We start from the raw sequence: 22,683 nt of genomic DNA, 5'->3' as shown, positions 1-22,683 counted from the left end.
CCTCCGTGCCAGGGGAGCCATGTCGGGATGGCCTCACATAAACTCTGTTTGCTGTGCCTTCAGTTACAGCCACACCGACCTCTTCCTCTTATTGACCTTCTCTTTGAAAGGGTTTCTGCACCTTCTCCACTTCTTATCAAGACTATCCCTTTATTCATTTAATACATAGTTTCTAATTTCCTGGGCAGAGAGAAGCTCTGGATAAGCTAGCTCCTTGATATGATCTCAAAAATTTTCTAGTTATTACCATCCTTTTCTTCCTTTTTTCTTCTCTCTGAGAAAGAAATTTGACTGTATATCATCATGTGTATTCCTTTACCTGTTTGAGAGACCTTCCATTCTGAGACCTAGAAAGCAGTGGTTTTCTTCTTTCTCTTCTTTATCTGTGAACATTTATTCTAAGTCCTGAGCTATATTTACCTACCAATGAAAGAGCGTCAGTTATACTTATTTAAGTGTATTCACTGACTGAACCATGTTCCTATTTTATGTGTAAAGGAATCGAGAGGCAACTGATTATTAGTGTTGGCTCAGTGACTCTAGTTTCTACAATTAGAAACTGCTGCTGTTGATCCACCCCTCATGTCTATGTTTAGGCAACAAACACAGAGCAGAGAAAAGCCAAAGTATCCAAATAAGTGTCCTCTCTTAAATTAACATTTATTTGGTCATGTTCTACACAGCAATTTGGACTTATATTTCATTGGTCCCATGGCTATTTGGAAGTCAAAGAAAGCTAGCCTCAATCTGGGCTCTTTGCAATTTATTTATTTATTTATTTATTTTTTATTGGTTGTTCACAACATTACAAAGCTCTTGACATATCATATTTCATACATTTGATTGAAGTGGGTTATGAACTCCCAATTTTACCCCAAATGCAGATTGCAGAATCACGTGGGTTATACATCCACAATTTTACATAATGCCCAATTAGTAATTGTTGTATTCTGCTAACTTTCCTATCCCCTACTATCCCCCCTCCCCTCCCCTCCCCTCCCTTCTTCTCTCTCTACCCCATCTACTGTAATTCATTACTCTCCTTGTTTATTTTCCCATTCCCCTCACAACCTCTTATATGTAATTTTGTATAGCAATGAGGGTCTCCCTTCATTTCCATGCAATTTCCCTTTTCTCTCCCTTTCCCTCCCATCTCCTGACTCTGTTAAATGTTAGTCTTTTCTTCCTGCTCTTCCTCTTTGCTCTGTTCATAGTTGCTCTCAATATATCAAAGAAGACATTTGGTATTTGTTTTTTAGGGATTGACTAGCTTCACTAAGCATAATCTGCTCTAGTGCCATCCATTTCCCTGCAAATTCTATGATTTTGTCATTTTTATTGCTGCATAGTACTCCATTGTGTATAGATGCCACATTTTTTTATCCATTCATCCATTGAAGGGCATCTGGGTTGGTTCCACAGTCTAGCTATTGTGAATTGTGCTGCTATGAACATCGATATGGCAGCATCCCTGTAGCATGCTCTTTTAAGGTCTTCAGGGAATAGTCCGAGAAGGGCAATAGCAGGGTCAAATGGTGGTTCCATTCCCAGCCTTCCCAGGAATCTCCAAACTGCTTTCCAAATTGGCTGCACCAATTTGCAGTCCCACCAGCAATGTACAAGAGTACCCTTTTCTCCACATCCTCGCCATGGGCTCTTTGCAATTTAAACATTAAGATTAGGTTTCTGTTATTTAGAAAGATGGGGAATGGATGTGGAATGGGCCTCCTGCAGTCTGGCTCATTCTTTTGACCACTTCCATTTTAGATGAGTGATTTTTTTTTTTTGATTAGGGACTTAAACTCACTTTACTGATGATGGGCAATTTGATTGGGCAGTCTAAGCTCCAGAGACTCTAACGCTTCCATTTGAAGAAAGTCGTATGATATGGAATAGCCCTCTGTGTAACAGATTCGTAGTGTATGCTCAAGCACATGATTGTGTGTGTGTGTGTGTGTGTGTGTGTGTGTGTGTGTTCGTGTGGAGAGATTTATTGAAAGAGAGGTGGAGTGAACCACCAGCTACCTATAACCAACCAATCTCTTTTGGATACTGTTATTTTGTCCCAGGTAACTAGGGGTATGTTCCCAAATCCTTTGCTATTGTACCTCAAGGGTGTCCTGGGATCCCTGGGAGCCTCCTTCTGGCTGTGGTACCTTCAGTCAACCTCGAGGGAGCCAATAGCAGCTGTGCTGCACTATTGGCTTCCTGGCTCTTGGCACAGAGGTAAGGAAGAGGTGTACATCTGAAGTCAAAACTCACAGGGAGGGAACACAAGCATGTTCCAGAAGCACATACCTTACAACTTGAAGGAGACCAGGCCAATTTCTGATTGGGGAGAAAGAATAAGAGCTGTTTCTTTATAAGCAAATGGAAGCTTTTGATGTTTTAAAGAAAATCGTTAAGAGTGTTTTCATTTTACTGAGTTGTCAAACATGAAAAGTATAAGTTAAATTAGGAATGAAAATGGAATAAATTTCAAAAGGTACCATCATGGATATGTTATTTGGCCACTTAACTTAAAATATAGAATCACCTGGAAGGAGTTTTGATGAATTTTATTCTAAAAAAATAAATGGAAGCATAATGATGTTTGAGCTTACCAGTTACAATTGTCTGAGTAGTTGCAAATTAATATGTCACCTTATGTGACACCTTATGTGTCACCATATGCTTCATTGTGGTGACTTTAATACTTCTATAAAACATTATTATAGACATAAAAGCTTAGATTAAGGTTACATCACTGAATAATAAACTGGCTCATTTAAAAAGGGAACAGATAATTTGATATGTTTACGTCATTTTCACAAATGGGGGAGGAAGCTTGAACATGGGCACATGTAATGATTTCTGCCATGATTTGGAACTAGGGAGTGATGTGCTACCACATTATATGAGTGATATTTTTCTGCATTTTACTTTGTTTTAAAGCATCATATAATTCAATTGCTACCACTAACCCTGAATTAATTCTCTTTACTACAAGTAGTTTTATTGAGAGGCAGAGACGTTAGCTCAGCTCCATATCCCCGGCAAGTTTTCACTCTGACTGATGTGCGTAATACATCATCTGATTTGTTTTCACAACATAACGTTGCATGAACAAAATTAATGTTGTTCTAACATAATTACCTGGGAAGAGATCTTGGTTCTCTTGCTCTTCTCATGCTGGGTATTTCAGTTGGATGTTTCCGGTCTTGGAAATTCAGATCATGAGCAATGTCATCCAGAGCTGTCACCGTACCAAAGGGAAGCACTCTGCTTTTGTTACTAGTATTTTCCATTAACAATAAGCAGACTGCTTCTCACCCACAATGATGATGGGAAAAAAAAAGTGGTGGAGACCACTTCCGTTATAAATGAATGAATTTTTTTTTATTAGGTACTTAAACTCACAATGGCTCCTGTGCATTCACACATGTTTATTAGAGTCCCTTCTTAGAGATGACAAAGATGTGATTCCTGATCTCAAAATAGTTCACACTGCAGTGCCATGCTGACACACATCCATGAATAAAGGCAGTATGGTGATAATTGTTCTAAGATGCTAGTGATCTTAACGCTGTGTGATGTGCCTCGATTTAAATCAGCAAATTCTACTGAATGCACAGTGACAGTGCTGAATGCAAAATGGTGAATAAGACAACTGCTCTATTACATAAGAAAAAGCAGAACTGCTATTTGAGAAGGCTTTAAATATATGAGGTAAGAAATAGAAAAGGAAAAAATGCATACTCAGCATTCTAGGGGAAGGTTTGGCATGGGTGGCTTCATGGTCAATGAGTCATTTAAACCAAGAATGTACGTACGTCCACTGTGGATGTATTTGTATTGGGGTTCTCTAGAACAACAGAACTAACAATGTGTGTGCGTGTGTGTATTGTTATAGTTTATTTATGAGATTGGCTCACATGACCAAAAGCTGGATAGTTCCCCATTAGCCATCTGCAGGCTGGAGAACTGGAGGGACCAGTAGCTACTCAGTACAAGAAGCTGGAGCCTCAGAACCAGAGGTACCAGTGATATGGCCCCAGTATAGAATCAAAGGCTGGAAAATTCTGTAGGGAGCTGTTGGTCAGAGTCCACTTTGGAAGAGTGGAGGACCTGGAGTCTGATGTCCTCAGGTGATGACAGCAACAATTGAAACACCTACTCCAGAGCAATCAAGCATGCTTCTACATCACCTTCTGTGTTTTTCTGCCTTTGTGTTCCATATAGACCCCCACCTATTGGACCATGCTACCCACATTTAGGATGGGTCTCTCCTGCAGTTTGCTGTGCCACATGCCAGTCATTCCTACAAACATCCATATGATAAATCCAAGAGCCTCTAATGTTAGACATCTCTTAATCCAACCAAGCTACAGTTCATATTAACCATTATAGCATTAGAGAGAGAACACAGGGGGAAAAAAAAAACAGTATAAGTTACGTTAGGAATGGCTTGACTGCAAATGGAACAGAGGTCAAATATGGAGGCATTCATTTCAGGATAATTTTTGGATCAACTCCCCAAAATGGGAGATTGTAACTCTAGGATACAAAACTGCCGCAGTCCAGCTGCAGCAAAATAACCGGGGGGTGATGAGGAACTTGTGTACATTGATACAGCAGGAGTGGGAGCCGTTTATTGTAGGACAGGAGGAGTATATATACATTCCACACAGCTTATCTTAATTAACATAAACTAGGTACAGCAGTCAACCAATAAGGAGTCTCCACACTTAATGGCTCCTGGCGTTACTTCACAAACCACTCCCTCTGGCAAAATGCCAAGCGCCATCCTGACTTGTTTATAGACTCTAACACAAAACTGAGAGAATAAGAGGAAGCAAGAAGAGAAAGGGTAGCCTTTTAACTACTATTTTTACTTTAGAGCTCTAGCTGAAAGTTAAATAAGATAAAATCACCTGCTGACAGGTCACACGGAGAAGCAGGCATTGGTATAAGGGGCATTGCAGAAAAAAAAATAAGAGGACTTTACAACTGATTGTTCTGGGGCTAGGAAAGAAGCAGCCTTTGGTTTGGGAGGCAGGAGAGAAAACCCAAAGGTGGGGTCATTGTTGCCTCTTGTTGACACAGGGATGGAGTAGCTACATCCATCACAGCTTTGAACTAATGTTTAGCAATGCTGAAATCAGGTGAATGGAACTCAGATCCATGCCACTGCATTTATTTTAATCATACTTAGACCATTCACCAAATGCCTTAAATGCAGTATCACATTCAGTCCTCATAACATAACTCTCATTTTATCCACTCTCCCATGGAGAAACCAAGACCTAACAAAGTTAGGCAGTTGGTCCCCAAATACAGAGTTATTGAAAGAAGCAGTTTAAAACTTGATTTCTTAGTCTTTGCATACCACTGTTGCAGTCTCAAATGGCTTTACCTCTGCTGATTGAAGAGCAGAGCTTCTGGTGATGGATCCTTATATGATGAAAGTCACAAGGTTTTCATGCTGAATTTGCTTCCTGTTGTGTTTACTGAAAAGAACAGGTCATCATCTTTCAAACACAGGCAGACTCCTCTTTGAAAGTCAGTACGATTTGATGAACTAAAAGAGACTAAAAGTCAGAACCTCACTCACTACCTGTATGACTTTGAAAAAGTTAACATCTCTGAGGGTGAGTTTGTTTTTTCTTCAATGGGAACAATAGCACAATGTTTCATAGTATTTTGAAGAGAAAGGGAGAATATACCAGTCTTGTTCCCAAACTGACAGGGCTGGGCTTTTTCTTTCCTTTGCTGTAAGTTCTTTCCTAAGAGAAATGCTGTCTCATTCCCTCAGCTCTGTGCTAAACTCTCACCCTTCCAGAAGTCTCCAGCATCCATTCTGCCCTTTTCTAGAAGCAAAAGAACCAGATGTTAGCTGGAAACTTGCGTGCCTGGAAATCATGCTGCATTTCCCAGCCTTCCTCACAGCTTCCTGGGGCCAAAGAGATAATAAGAAGGAGAGCTGTCTGCTCCTGGAAGGACATGAATTTAAAGGGAGGATCACACTTTTTTTTCCCTGCCCTTCCTTCTTCCTTCTCACTTGAATGCACATGTGTAGATTCTAGAGCTGAGGCAGTCTGACTCTGACTCTGGATGTTAAATTTACTAACAAGCCTGCTATTTTGGCTTCTCTGTCACTCATTCATGAATCTAAACCCACTGAGCTCTCTCTCACATGCTAAATATGAAGTTCATTTGTTAACCTGTTATTCTCTTCCCAAAGGGATTCAATAGACTAGAAAGTGCTTGAAGGTGGGCTTATGTTTTTTTTTTTTTTTTTACTTCTGTTCACTAACATTTAGGGAAGTACCTAGTATATCACACATACTCCAAGTACTTGATGAGTGACTGCTTAACATGAATGATGACTGTCACATTCCTAGCACATGACAGGCATTTGCTTGGTGACAATTCCTGCCAGGTTGCTATGGCTAGAGTGTAAAAGAGCAACAGGACTTGGCTACAGGGAGTATTTGGGATCTGTCCAGCTTGGTAAACATCTACTTCTACTAACCATAATTGACCCCTTCAGTAAGGACTTCTATTCATTTATCTCTAGACAGGATGGAGACTGCTTTCTCTCCAAATAGTCTGCATTATTCACTGTTATTTGCTGCTTTTAGAAGCAGGGCTCTCTGTCTTTCTATATGCAGCATCTCCATTAACAGAAACTATCAGGTGTGTGATTCAGGCCTAATTGCTGCCATGGCCTTGGCAATATTTTGCTGCCACCTTCTCTGTTGGGAAAGCCAGATTCTGCATGGATGCACCCTGGCCTGCCAGGAATTAATGTGCAACACAGACAGCAAAATGTGCAGTCTGACACTCAACTGTACCCTACAGGATTATGATTTCTGATAAAATCTAAGCACAGAAAAACTCAGCAGAATAAATGGATTCCTATTAGGTCACACATGCATTTCAGGTTTAAAATGAATCAGAGTTGGGATCTGGGAGATGTTACTTTGGATACAGACAATCAAGGCTATAATTTATATGTGTGAAAATGCATGGGTCCTCGACATTTCTTTGTTTCTTAGTTTAAAAACATTTCACCAGTTTTTGTTTCATTTTAATGAAGTCATAAAAAAATCCAACCTGTGCATCCTCTAGCATTTGTTACAAAAATGTTGCAAAGTTCATAATTTACCCTCAAGCACAGCAGGTTTTCTGAAGATTAGCTGGCCCAGGCTAGGCATGGCTGGACTGTGGCTCTGCAGCCTTCTCTTATTCTCCTTCTGGGATCAGGGTCTGCAAGACTGAGGCACAAGAATTAACAGGCTAAGGGGCATAAGGGTGGTTAATGCGGCTAGTGATATCGTACCTGCTCATATCCCTTCAGCCATATCATGTCATGGCTAGCCCTCCCAAGAAGAGTAGGTAGGGGGGCATATCCAAGTGGAAAAGCACCCCATGGTTACATGTGAAGGGCATGGGTGTCAGAAGCAGTAAAGACTTAGGACCATATTTACAACCTACCAATCTCCAAAAATTTTATAATCTATTTTTAAAAATCTTGGACGTGTTCTTTGTTTTTAATAGCTTTATTGTGATGTATTTCATAGGTTGTGTAATTTGTCTATGTAAAGTATATACTTTTGTGGTTTTTAATATATTGACAAATATGTACACCTGCCCCTAAAGTCAATTTTATAACATTTTCACTATGTTAAAAGCAAATGCTGTCTCTTTGGCTCTGATTCTTCTGTTTTCCCATTTCCTTCAGCTCCAAGCTAACGCAAATCTGTTTTCTGGCATTAGAGATTTGTCTCTTGTTGACATTTCATATAAAAGGAATCATATGTATGTGATATTATGAGAATGACTGCTTTCATTAAACATGGTATTTTAAGGTGCATCTGTATTTTAATATGGATCAGTATTTTGTCTTTTACCTGTTTTATTTATCCTTGAGTGGACATCTGACTATTGTGAATATTTCTGCTATTAACATTCTCGTACAACTTTTTGTGTGGATGTAGATTTTTCATTTTCTTGAGTGTATAGCTGGAGTGAGCTTGCTGGGTCCTGTGGGGAGCCTATGAAGAGCTGCTAGAACATTCTTCAAATCAGCTGCATCATTTTTACATTTCCATCATCTGTGATTGAGTGCTTTAGCTTCTCTACATCCTTGCTATCACTTGTTTTTAATCTAAATTTTTAATTTAGCTATCCTAGTGGGTGTGACGTGGGATTATAATGTGGTTTTGATTTGCATTTTTCTGACAACTAATGTTGAACATCTTTTTATGTGCATGTGTATTACCATGTGTATAGTCTTTGATGAAATGATTATTCAGATACTTCATCATTTTTATATTGTGTTATTTATCTTTTTATTATTGAGTTGAATGACAATATAAATATAATACAATTTAAAGGCTACATAAATAAGGCTAATAAGAATATAAATATACTTAAAATATAACTGTAAATATATTGTTAGTTTATATTTTTATTTATATAAGTATAACTTTGTTTATATTTATTTTAAATATAGTATCCCTTATCAGTTACGTTTCCATTCTGTGAGTTTTCTTTTCACATTTTAGATAGTGTGTTTTAAAGCACAAATATTTTTAATTTTGATGAAACCTAGTTAATTTATATTTTTCTTTCCTTTACATTTTTGATGTTATATTTGATAATCCTTTGCCAAATCCAAGGTCATGAAGATTTTCCCTTACATTTTCTTCTGAAAGTTTTATGGTTTTATCACTTCCCTTAGGTCTTTGATTAATTTTGAGTTATTTATTTATTTTTTGTTGATTACATGTAAGGTTCAGGCCAAACTTCATTCTTTTACACATAACTATTTAGTCTTCCCAGAAACATCTATTGAAAAACTTAATTTTTCCCCATTGAATGGTCTTGGCACCCTTGCAAAATCCAATTGATCATAGACCCTAGGGTTTAATTCTGGACTTTTAGTTCTAACCTCTTGACCTACATGTGGCTCCTGTTTCCTGTACTACTCTGTCTTGAGCACTGTTGATTTGTAGTAAGATTTGAAATCAGGAGAATTCTCCAACTTTATTATTTTACAAATTGTTTTGGCCATTCTGGGTCCCTTGATGTTCCATATGAATTTTAAAATCAGCTTGTCAATTCCTATAACAAAGTCAACAGGGATTCTGATAAGAACCGTATCTGTGGGTCAATTTGGAGAGCATGCCATCTCAATAATATTAAGTCTTCCAATTCATGAACCTGGGATGTTTGTTTGCTTAGATGATCTTTAATTTCTTTTGAAAAGTCTTTTTATTAATTTAGAGTATAAGTTGTATGCATTTCTTATTAAATTTAATCTAAAATATTTTGTTTAATTTATGTTGCTAGAAAAAGAATATTTTCCTCAATTTCATTTTTTGGATTATTCATTGCAAGTACATAAAAATACAGTAGTTCATTTTTGAGTTTTAATTGTGTATATTACAACCTTGCTGAATTTGCTATTAGTTTTTAAGGTTTTAGTGTATTCTTTGGGATTTTCTATGTAGGCAATCATGTCATTGGTGAGCAGAGGCAGTTTTATTTCCATTTTTGAGTCTGAATGACTTTTATTTATTTGTCTTTTTGTTGTTGTTGTTTTCTGGCATAATTGCCCCATCTAGAACAAGGCTGAACAGAAGTTCTAAGAGTAGACATCCTACCAGAAGGTAGAGTCATCCACCCTTAGCTGTGTGTGGTGGGGGCATATTTCAAGATACCCAGGGAGTGTATGAAATCACAGAACTGAAAACTATTGTAGTATGTTTTCTATACACATATACACCTATGATCATGCTTAATTCATGTCAGGCACAGTAAGAGATTAACAACAATAACAGTGATATCAATAGCTCTAAGTTTATAGTATGATGCAAGTTATTTAAAACTTGCAAATTGTCTATTTCTGGCACCTTTCATTTAACTTTTTCCAGAGCACAGGAAGTGAAAACACAGCTTGGGGCAACAGTGGTGATAGCTGCATCCAGGTTTCCACCATGAAGTATTATGTGTCCTGTGGGGTTTTGTAGATGCCCTAATGTGGCTAAGGGATTATCTGTTTTATATCTGGTTTCTCTTTCAAGGCAAAATATCCAAACCACATCTCTGGGAGAAGGAAGGGGGACAATGCCATGTTTCTTTAGGACATCCCCATACTGGGAGCTGAGTATGTATATATTGGAGAGGGGAGGTGTGCAGCTTCAGATTTTCTCAGCTTGCTTTTTCCAGTATTCTCAGCATTCCTTATCTAATTTAAGACTGTAGCTCATGAGGTGAAGCTGGGTGGACAAAGGGAAGTATCATCACCCATGCTCCTCTGGGAAGACAGCCCACTGGGTGGGAGGAAGGGAAGAGGGATTCCTGTGTTCTTGGATACACCAGTGTGGAGAGGAGTTTCTATTTCTCTAAGCTGGGAGGTTGGAAGGAGGTTGAAGGTCTTGTTTCAGATGCCACAGCCTATTGCCATCTACTCAGTTTTAGTGGATTTTTTAAAAACAAAACAAAAGAAAACAAAACATTTCTTTCTCTTGCTGTGTGTGAATGCTATGTAGATGTGGAATATGCCACAGTGAACTCCCCCTTATGTACAGCTCTAAAGCACCAATTAAAAAAAAAACTATAAAGGAATATAAGGAAGACCAATACAGTAGAGGAAGTGAGCCAGGGGAGGGAAGGGGGTGGGCAAAAAGAACCACTAGGGACTGAAGTGGAGTAAATTATGTTCCATGCATGTATGATTATGTCAAAATGAACCGCAATTATAGTGTAACTACAATGCACTAACATGCATGATAGTAGTTACAATGTAATATATAATATATAGTATAACTATATAATATTGTAGTTATAGTTTATAATACACTGATAAAAACATTTTAAAAGATTATTTTTAACAGATTTTTAAATGCTCACTATTTTATAATGTTTACCAGTCTCCTGGGGGAATTGATCTGCAGAGTTCCTCACAGTTCTGCAAGTCTAGCCATATCTGTTGAAAACATCTATTTATATTCATTTCATGCTAGTTTTATACCTGCACCCAAAGAGACTGTGCTCAGGTCCATTGCTTCTGATACCACTTTAAATGTCTAGTTTCTAATGGCCCCTGCTTTTTTCTCATTATTATAAGCATTTATAGTTTATTACCTACCAAGGTACATTTGAAAGATTAAATGACATTGTTTAAGAAAAAGGACCAATCTTTTGACCATACTTTGTCCAAGAAATCACTCCTACACAATTGTTTGTAAGGAGTTAGTTGCTTTTAGTTTACACATTCACACACCATAGTGTAGAAAAGCTGATTTTTTCCCTGTTGTAGTTGCTCTAAATTTTAATTACTATTTGGAGGGATCCAGAATAATGATCCACTTTAATGATTTATTTTTCTACCTCAGCTATCACAAGGGTCTTTCCTGCACATGGTAGATTTAGGAAAACATGCCTGATTTCATGCCAGTAAGAGTCCAGGACTTGGCTCAAGGGCTCTGAGTTCCTGGTGTGCTGGTCTGTGTGTCTTGCTCTCTTTCTTACCTGCATGGTTCCACCTGAATGTGTACTGCCTGGCCCGGGGAGCCCTGCCAGTCAAGTTATGCATCTGCACATGCATTTTTCTAAATAATTCTGTGAATTTAGTAATTTTCTGGTGGCTTTGAATGTGGGTTGAAAGAAGGAAGAAATTGGCAAGCTCTGTATTTTCCATTCACCTGACCCCACCCTGATTCTTTGCTGCTTTCCTTTCAGCTTTCCTGGCTGCCCATATATAATTCTTGACCTGAGAGCCAGCTCAAATGTTCCTACCCCATTTAAGCCCAGAGCCTTTTAACCAGAGTGTAGCTTATCAAAATCTCTCCTCAACAACAGGAGTAAGGCTACTCCTTAAAGCCATTCTTTTCTGCCTAAACAAGTATGTATTTTTATTATTGCATTATTTTTTAAAAGGGGTTTAAAATATAAATCATATTACATGGAATCTGACTTGAATCCATAGATTTTTGTGAAACCTCTGAAAGCCAAGTTAAAAAGTTTTAATACAATCTTCCAGAAAGACCATGTCCTTACAAAAGCTTTAAATGACTATGAAACAGAATAAAGTCTTTGCTTATTATGTGCATGTCACAGAACATGCCCCTCCCTCATGGAAATACCTTGCAGAGCTTCCATCTCTGCACAGATGGCGGCTGAGCAGGTGTGCTGGCTTGGAAGGTTCCTCATTTCCATGATGGTGTTTTCCTTCTCCGCTCTCGCTCATAAAGTACTTTGAGCTTCTCCACGGGCAGCACTCATCAAGCTAGAAAGTGGATTGCCATGGTTTCTTCCATGGGGTGAATTCATAATGACATTCATGGGTTCAGAGAAGAAATCAGGACGAGATTGACTACTTTAGATCCCATTGCCTCTCCAGAGTTACTGCAGTGTGAGAACAATAGTTTAGTGGCTGCTGTTCACATCTGATTTGAAAGGACTTGAGGTAGCTAACAAGAAACACTTCCTATTCCTAAATCCTCTTGTCCTCTTGTGTGTGTGTCATCCAGAATGGGAGCACACTCGGATCCCGGAAATGCCGTTGCCTTTGATGATCAGGCATTTGACCTGTTTACTTTAAGAAATTGTGCTCTTTTGTAGCATATTCACTGTGGGGCCTGTGTTCTCTTACTAAGCTTCTGTGGGGATTGTGCATGGATTCCTAAAGAATAAGACCACTGGAGCTCCTTTTGTTTGTTCTCAGATGGCTTAAGAGGCTTCCTACAATAGTGAACCAGCTCGAGTCTTGAAATCATTTTTTAGTATATTACGAACTCCCACTTTTATGCACAAGGAGTGGTACAAATGCATGAGGCTCTGTTTTGCTATTGTTAACAGAAAATCACATGATCTATTTCAACAGTAAGGAAACTTGAGGAAATTCTCCACGTTCTGAGCAAGTTTTGTCTGTTGTTAGTCAGGAGGGATATCATAGTGTCAGGATTTCAACTTCATGGATAATCATTATAGTTATATGCCAACTTTGTCTTTAAAAGTGAAAGCAAGAAAAACAGAAGAAATGCCTAGTTGTCAAGATGGGAAAATATAGAAAATCACCCTCGTAATATTGTCAGCTTTAAAAGGTATCTTTTGTCTATCTCAATTCTAGGGTATTTCTAAAATGAAGGAAAATGTTTAAAGACCACATACATACACAAAATATAAAGAGACCAAGTGAATCTTACAGCTGTTGTGTGAAGACACAATGCTCTACTTGCTTGTGTGGTGGGTGGGAATGGAATGATGCTAGAGATGAGTACCCTTTGTTTCCTGTCCAGCTGATTTGACTGTTGCCCCATGATTTCAAATGGTCCCTTTTGATTATTCTTAAAAAAAAAAAAAAAGAGTATACATTTTGCTGCTCTTAAGAAAAAAAATATTGTTCCTATTACACCAAACTCTGAACACAGAATTAAATCCACCCATTACTTTATCACATATGAACTGGACACCCATAGGGGTGTCGGGGTCAGTGGTAGAAGAATCTCTGGGTCTCATCATTCAGGATGATCAGGCATTTGACTTGTTTACTTTAAGAAATTGTGCTGTTTTGTAGCATATTCATTGTGGGGCCCGTGTTCTTTTACTAAACCATAGCAGCTGGTGACTCGGAGGAGGCTGCACTCGCCTGGCTACACAGGCAACCACAACTCCAAGGAAGAGGCCTCCCTCAGGGCCTTTCCCAACTGAGCACTGAACAAATGATCTGGATGGATGAGGAATGGAAGTCTGGTGTGGGTGGCATAAAGAATGATCTTGGATGTGAAGTCAGAGGGGAAGGGAGCAGTTACGTCCCCAACAGCTTGTGGGTGGAGCTGAGGGGTTGAACTTTTGAGTCAAAGGCTTTCAGTCTTAAAGCTGGCATGACCTCCTGAGTTTGGAGAAGGTCTTATGACCTTTCCTGGTGACAGTTTTAATCATTCTTACCTATGGCTGGGGATATCATTTAAGGATGTGACACTTCTGGCTGCAAAGAAAAACCTTCATGAAGAGATGTATGTCATCATGGCTCAAGCTTGCTTTCTTTCTTTCTTTTTTTTTTTTTTTGGTACAGTGTAGCACGTCCATCCATATGATCTTGTCTGTGAATTCAGAAGCTTATTGAAGTTCTTTTCGAAGATGATTTCTTCCCCAAGAGGAATGCTGGTGCCAGCTGCCAGACACTTTTGTTTTCATTATTATTTGTTATTTGTCAGAGGCTTTTTATGTTAATACCTTGGATCTATAATCCTCCCAGTCACTCTTATCTGCATATACTATGATTAAAAACTTTTCCAAATTAAACTTATACAATAAGTTGAAATTATAAAGGCAGCATTGATGAAAATAAGTCCTAAGGAGTGAGCATCAGTCATTCCCAACTCTGCCAGGTAATAAGCTGAGTGACAGTGAAAACCTTACCAACCTCTTTGGGTCCCAGAATTTTACGTTTCATAAAGAGGAGCTGACATCTGCTGTGAGAAGCACACAGGTTGTTGCAAAGCATAAGATGAACTCACTGATGAAATCATGGATGGTAATATAAAGAGGGCATGAGCATGAACCTTCAGATGAGAAATGCCACAGGCTATAGCTTCGAGTTCAGCTCATTAGCATTGGAATTGAGCCTCTCTCTATTACCTTTGAGTTGCACGAACTGAGTAAGTTCTCGGACCTCATGAGATTCCATTTCGTGTCTGAAAATAGAAATATAGATAGTGACATCAAAATCCTGGAGGATTACATGGGATAACCTGGGCTTGATGTCTCACTCTCAGCAGATGCATGGCAGAGCTCTTGTCCTCAGCTGTCTCTCCTGAGTCTTTCATCTATCTATACCAGCGCAGTCCTCTCGGAGAACTATACATTATGTATAATGTATGATATAATATTAATATATAATATATATTATGTATATATCACATTTTCTTTATCCATTCATCTATTGAAGGACACCTAGGTTGGTTCCATAGTTTAGCTATTGTGAATTCAGCTGCTATGAACATTAGCATCACTGTACCACTGTAGTATGCTAGTTGTATGTGTTCCTTATTTTAGAATTCAGAAGAGGGTAAAGAGATAATCAGCAGTCATACTGACATTCCTCTTTTCTAGATAGCATCCTAGAATTTCATTTGAGTCTGAATTTTTAGGCATACATTTATATACCTGGAATGATACTGAGTCAGTAATTTTCTGTTTTGAACTTTATACTTAATATAACATGATAGGCATTTTTATCATCACCACAAATTCTTTGTAGAGATATTTTTAATGGTTGAGGCTGACATAAACATATTTATCAGTAATCTTTGACTTCTGATTTTGGGGGGAAGTATATTAGTAACTAGAGTTTTAAGCCAAGGAATATAAACCTTCACCGATTCCTGATATAACTAGACAATTGATTTTTCAAGAATGTCATTTCAGCTGCATTATCAGCTCCTCTCACTGTGCTTTTGAAGTGTCTGGCTTTTAAAATACGTGTGTGTGTGTGTGTGTGTGTGTGTGTGTGTCTGATATTATGCTTCTATGTTTCTCAGGTTTCTATTTCAGCCTTTATTATATATAGTACAAGTAATGCTTGTGATATCAAAACATTGTATCATGAAAATTTGTAGATTTTTCTCCTTAAGCATCTTCATCTGCATTTATTGCTATTTATTTACCTTTATCTAAGCACTGACTGTACAACTAATGTAGACACATTGAAACATTAGATCAATGAGTGAATACATCAACAAATGACTCATTGTGTACTTTGAGAGCTTTTACTCTCTGAAAATTGAATTGAATTTGTCAAAGAATTTAGATCATTGACATGAATATGTAGATTGTAGGCAGAAAGAAAACTTATATAAATTAGGTACTTAAATCATAAATTAATTTAATAATCTACAAATATTAATGGTTGAATATGCCGTGGTTTTATGATTTGATGTCCAAAAGTTCTGTCAACTGTTCTGGAGAAATCCTGAGAAATTTGCAACCTATTTCAGGAATATTTTCTCTTGATTTCTTTTTTTTTTCTTAAGAACGTCTTATTTTTGTGTAATTTGGATTCTCGATAGTAAAGATTGAAGTGTTTTAGTTCACATGAAACAGTTTTGAAGGAATTTTAAATATTATGCATATATGATTATAGAGAATGTTAGAGAATTATTGGGATTTTGCATTAATTTTTCAAAATACATTAAAAAATACATTCATAGGGCCACAACAACTACTAGTACTACTACTTCTTCCTCTCTCTCTCTTCTCTACCTCTCTACCTGCCTCTCTCTCTCTCTCTCCCTCAGTTCTGGGGCTTGAACCCAGGGCCTTTCACATGCTAGGTGGGAGCTCTACCACCGATCTACATCCCCAATCCCTACAATTTCTATTAATGGTGAAAAAGAATATGAGTGACTCACACTGTTGTATTACATGTGGAGCTTCCAACTCATGTTCTATCATTTCATCTGCTTTCATCAAAGTCTCCCAAATGCATTGTGTGCTTCCTCACACCAAATAGAATGTGCTTCTATTTTGGCAATTTCCAGCCCAGAAACTAAATATTAAAACTTATTTATTTACCTATTAATGCAGTGCCAAATGTCCTTCCAAATGATTCACAAGGATTAATTCGTTCTGTCTTCTAACAACCTTGTCAGGTAGCTATTATTACTAGCTTTATTTTCTATCTGAGGTTACCAAGGTTAGAAAGTTTCCCTGACTTTCTAGGGTCACAAATTTTGCATGTGGTGGAGCTGGATTTAAACCCAGGCTCCTGTGACCCAGCATCCACAGTGCAGATTCTACATTACATCTCATTATCAAGATATGAAGAATCACAAGATCAGAAACACATCCCCAGCCACAAACACTCCACCCAGGAGTCCACGTTGTACCCAGACACACCATAGTGCCCTCCAAGGAGGAGTTGCAAAGCTCCAGCCACTCGGCACTTCATCTCGGGAAGCCCCTTCCTTATATGAAGCACTGAAATATAAACCCACTGTAGAGGCTTTGGAGAAGACGAACAGGATGATCCGTGTTAATTAGCAACACAGCCTCTGACACTGTAGAGCAAAAGAGGAACGGCCACTGAGCACACATCTCATGTACTTGACACAGTGTATTGGCCCCTAAACATTCCTGGAGATAGATAAATAGATGTGTTAGGCAGAGGCATTTCTATAGTCTTTCATGTATATTTATCAAGGTTCTCAAAAATCTCTCGGCCATTTGTAGACTGCAAATCATAATTTTAAAGGTTGGAGATTGTTAAGGCCATGTACAGACCTCAGGGGATGATGACTGACAACATGAAATCAAGATAGAAAATAGGAAAATAGAACCCAGGTAAGGAGCTCTGAGGGTGCCCTTAAGGGTGATCCATTCTCAGTTCCAAACACTGTCTGGGGAATTTGATTTCACTTTACATAGACTTAAAAAAATGATAAAACTATAATAAGTGCATGTGGTCAACCTTACTTAGGGAAACTTTATGTAAATGCAATACATTTCCCCAGAAAATGTTTGGTAAGTAAATGGTTATTGTAAGATTTGGGGCAGGCCATTTTTTTTTTCATTCATTCATTCACTAAATTAATATCTATCAGTGCTAGGTATTGTGCTAGGTAGTAAGTGCTAGTACTGTGTCTGATACTTGAAATTAATGTATCAGTGAACAAAACAGAAAAGTCATAATAGTTCTTTCAAGTACTTGTTTATTGAAGGAATCTTTATTCTGATGCTCTAATGTGCCCAACATGGTTCTAGGAATCTGGGATGAGGTAGTAGAATAGCACAAAGATTTTGAAAGCCCCTTACATTCTTAGAGACCGCTATTTGAGATCACTCCAGGTATGACTTACAACCTTGGGTTATTACTCAGGCACCAGTGGAAATACCATCCTTAGCTCTGCAATGTTAGAATCAGTGCCTGGGTTGAAATTCTATTGGGAGAATTCTTTTACATAACAGACAAAAAAAGTGCCTGGATAAATTACTTATGCATTCCCTTTCATCTTCTCTCAGCCACATTCTAATCATTACAGACCTTGAAGCAATAAGGCCAGCAATAATGCTTCTCAGGGCTAGTTCCCAGCCCAGCCTCTGATATCCTCTAACTCAGCACTTTGCTTTCATGGTTTGCATTTTCACCTTCCCTCTTTATTGAGTAGGGGTTGATTCCAGGACTTACTGATTTTTTTTTTAAGTTAAATCAGTGTCTGTGTCAATATAAATGGATGACAGTAAATGTGTAACTGGCTTACAATTCATTTATCTATATTAAATTTTTGAGAATCCAAAATATCTCAACCATTTGGAAGAGTGGCTTTTTTTTTCTAACTCTCTATGAAAATGGACTTTGAATTTCCCCATCCTAGGTCAATGTAGAATATATATATGTCTAATAATAACCATATTTTAATTTTATTCAACTCTCAGGTTTGGCGATGGTTACACTGTCAAAGTTTGGCTGTGTGAGGAAGCAAATCAACCAAGCACTATTTCTGATTGCTTAAAGCTCCATTTTCCAGGAATTCAGTTTAAGGTAGGACTAATATTCTGCATTGTCTTTGTTTTTATCTGAAAATACCTTTGAAATGCATTTGTATTTTTTTCTGTTTTTATTCTACACTGTCATGATAAACTTACTCCCTGTTATCTTGGCCTCATGTGAATATTGTCCATGTTTTACTACCCAAAGTAGCATGGATAGCTTATACTGCCTGGCCACTCTGAGGAGTGAAACCTGCTTGGTCTCTTGTTGGATTTCACAGAGAAGATTAAAATTATATATTCACCCCTCTAACCAGTGGGCACAACTCTATTGCATAGTTTATATTGTTCAGTTTGAAGGTAGCAAAAATTAATTTCTTCCCTATATTTGTAGTAGATTTATATCTGTTGTGATTTCAGTATTATTTCATAAGAAGAACCCCGTGGTTGAGATCATAATCCTCTTTTAACTTGATATAATTAAGTGTGGTCCCCTGGACCATCAGCATTTTCATTACCTGGGAACTATTTAGGTATGCAGAATCTCAGGTTCCAACCTACTGAACCTGAATCTGCATTTTAAACATATGACCAGATGATTTTTATGCACATTAAATTTTTAGAAATACTGTCTACAATTCTTTTGGAAATCTGTAATCCTAAGTTATCATCACTTCTAACATGTCCATAAAATATAGGTCTTACCTACTTATTCCAACAACAAGCATTTGGTGGAAGGAAGAAGCCTGCTGTGTAAAACATTACCATTCATGCTCTAGTACCACTCTGAACAGCCCTATAATATAGCTGTCACAGGCTTCCTTGGCATACATGAAAACAGGATCAGAGCAGTTAGATATCAAGCCAAGAGTTGCTCAGCTAGTGGAGAGGGCCTCTGAGAGCTAATAAGCACATGTCCTGAAGTGAAGTTCAGGGCACTTCCAGATACCTCTATTATGCCACATTAACTTCTTACTTCTGTAATATCTGTAGGCAACTTCTGACTCTTTAAAGAGGTCCTTCCTGTGCTTATGGCAAAGTGGGGGTCAAAGCAGGGGCAGAACAGCAATTCAACCCAAGTGAATGACATTTATCAAATATGCCTCCTGGTAAATTGTCATCAATAAATATTCATTAGAGGCTCACAAAGTGAAGCTAACTAGCTCATTCGTACTGATGTGTGTCACTTGATTTAAAAAAAAACATATCTGAGTGTAGTTGGAGATTCAATGCAATGTGATCAATTTTGTTTAATGATTGCCTGTCATATGACACTTTCTAATTTTGGGATCTTAGGGACAGCGCCTTAATTTATTGGAGTATCATGTGCCAAAAAGATGGGGATGCTTGGCTGATTTGTTCAAAGTTCTAGAGGACAAGAAGACCTTCTTGAACATCAAGCATTATTCTATTAATCAGACCACTCTGGACCAGGTATAGTACCTTGAATGAGTCAGCAAGTTGCATTTTGATATGCTCATCAGGCATACCACATCTAGGAAATTTAAAAATTTTGTCAGATTACTTCTCCAGCTCAACATTTCTTTTAATTAACCTTGTTCACTCTTACAAAATTCTAATAAGGATGGTGAGCATTAGAAGCTTTGTTTTCCATGTGCCCCCCACTCAAGGTGTACATTCCTAGGACTTCAATCTGTTTATAATTACAATGGACATGCAGTAAGTCAAATCATAAACTATTAACCTTCTCTTCCCCACGTTACCCAGTCTCTAAAAGATTAATTGGACCCTACTATAACTGAATGATAACTAACAAAAGGGAAACAAAAAGTGCTTGGTTGACTAAGAGTGCTAGAAATGTAAAATTATATCACAACTTCTTTCTGAAACCACACTTAAGGTATTGAGAATTTCCAGGTAATTCATTAAGCACCCAGAAATATTTGTCATTCCCAGAGTTGAATCCTGAATGGATTTGTATGTTTAGGGTGATGAAGGAGAGGATGGCATGGCTATCTGATTGAGAGATTTGGGGGCGGTTTTGGCAGTCTTCTGAGACATTCTCTCCCCTTCTGATAGGTGAAATCCAGAGACAGACTGTACTTACAAATAAGCAATTATTTTCATTATTTCTTTCAGGTATTTATTAATTTTGCTACTGAACAGCAACGGACTCCACCCTCTACTCTTGATCTATCCACTGACTGTCACCGCCCCTATCATCTCTCTATTTAACCAAAAAAGGAATAATCCCTTGACTTTCAATATAACTAATATTCAAGGATCAAACACACATGCACAGCTGAGGGCTGAAAGACATGCTCCAGGCAGTCAAGTTATTCTCTCTGTCACTGTCTGTTTGGAAACTCTCTGTTTATTCATAATCAGCAAACTGAAAGGTCACTTTTTCCATGGACTTCTGGGTTGGTTCCTCCAACACATTGACTCTTTTTCCACATCGGGTGGTCACCAGCTTCTTTGTGACAAAGGCGGGAATGAATTAACAGAGTCCAAGCTGAGACACTCCAGGGCTGAAAGACTGTCCCTGACTGTCCATGCCAAATGTCTCATTTTTCTCTTAAGGAAACTGTGACTTTTCCCCCAAGAACCATTGGGGGGTAAAATTTTCTAACTTATTTATATAGGAAATAGTATCAAGGACTGTCTTTTGATTGATGTGGTTACATATTTTAAAATCAAAACTCAATGATTTAAATGCAAACTTTTCCTAAAACTGTATGGTATATGGCATAAGATGATAAAATTGCCCATTATTTTTATATAAAATATGCTTTAGAAATAGGAGTTGCAGAGCATTTTTGGTGAACCCATAAGCAAAATTAAAGAAATCAAATTAGTTGTTCTGTGTCATTTATAACAGTTTTACCAGATTGTAATTATAATAGGGATATAACAAGAAATAGAATGTGGATTTTTTTTCATAATTTGGAAGAATTATTTCTTTGTTATTCTAAGCCAATGATGTTTTCAAAAGGTGGTAGTTCCCATATTAGGTGCATTGGCTTACTCTGGGAGCATTGTAATTCTCAGGCCCAATTTCAGAGCTGATGAACCTCAAACCCTGGGCCTGGAGCCCAGCAATCTGAGTTTGAACAAAGATATCCCACTTTGAGAACAAAGGAGATATCTAGTTTCTTCCTAAGTATAAAGGTAAAGTCAATACAGGATGTAGTAATTCAATATTGGTTTTAAAATATATTTTAAATATTTTTTAAAAGATATGTCATTCTCAGAATTTTTATCCTCAAGATGTGGCTTTCAAAACCTCTATTAATATGACAATTTATATCTTATACTTAATAAAGTATACAAAATTAATATATCTGCTACTGAAAATGTTTCCAAGTGAAATATTTTTGAACATTTCTCTAACAGCATTTTTCTAAAACCTCAGTGAAAGACCACATTAACTTTATTATAAAATTTGACCCTATCCGGCACTATCATTGAGTACTAGTAGCTTGTGATAGAAGAAAAAGACATTGTGACATTTGTTTACTACGGCGAGATTTAATTAAGTTTGTCTTTCCTGAATATCATTTTGTACTAGACATAATTTTGAATGGTAAAGATTAAGCCAATCATGTGTAGCTTTAATGTAACTGATTTTGATTCTCATGTATCACATGAATTATGCTCTCTTAAAAGAATTACAGTTAAGATTTTATGATTTTTTTCCCTCAAATTCTAACATAGTCTCATTGTCAAAATGGAAGATGTAATCTCTTTTTGTTGTTGAATCAATAAATACCAATTTGTGAAACACGGATATATTTATACTGCAGTGAATAAATGAGATGTGCTGTAATTTAGCCTGGTTCTTGGAATGTAATTGTGTTTTTGCCAATATATTTCCTTGCATCTTTATTTGTGTCTTTAGGGATCCAATTTAATTCAGGTAAGAAGAAAATGGAACTACTCCAGATCTTTTAAAGTTTGAAAGGTTAAAATTTAATTGAGTTTTGCTCTGCTATGTTCTGCTCTTAGGGGTTCTTTTCTGGTCTTTGAATTGCTGTATTCTTGCAGTTTATGCTTCAAGGTATGCTTTTGAACAATAAACAGGAAGAAAAAGAAACCCAACATGCTAAAACTCCACATCCCAGAAGACTGGACACAAAGGTCAAATCTTATGCTAATGTTGAAAATGTCATTGCATTCATAAGTCATACAGATATTTTATGCCTTTGGAGTTAAACATTTGTCTTAAGACCTTTGGGC

General features: G+C 37.5%; 1 protein-coding gene across 1 annotated transcript in view; it reads left to right on the top strand.

Moving 5' to 3' along the window:
- Positions 1-22,273, top strand: part of Abca13 (ATP binding cassette subfamily A member 13) — a 422,085-nt gene extending 399,812 nt beyond the window's left edge. Inside the window, exons 60-62 of the mRNA XM_078039756.1 lie at positions 18,430-18,535; positions 19,780-19,917; positions 20,584-22,273. Coding sequence (XP_077895882.1) covers positions 18,430-18,535; positions 19,780-19,917; positions 20,584-20,679 — 340 coding nt within the window. The 3' untranslated portion in view covers positions 20,680-22,273. The remainder of the gene's footprint in view (positions 1-18,429; positions 18,536-19,779; positions 19,918-20,583) is intronic.
- Positions 22,274-22,683: the final 410 nt, after the last annotated feature.

The sequence above is a fragment of the Ictidomys tridecemlineatus genome, chromosome 2 (assembly GCF_052094955.1).
Source record: "Ictidomys tridecemlineatus isolate mIctTri1 chromosome 2, mIctTri1.hap1, whole genome shotgun sequence".
Lineage (NCBI taxonomy): Eukaryota > Metazoa > Chordata > Mammalia > Rodentia > Sciuridae > Ictidomys > Ictidomys tridecemlineatus.
Note: the sequence above shows the minus strand (reverse complement) of the source record. Positions and strands in the feature narration are given on the sequence as shown.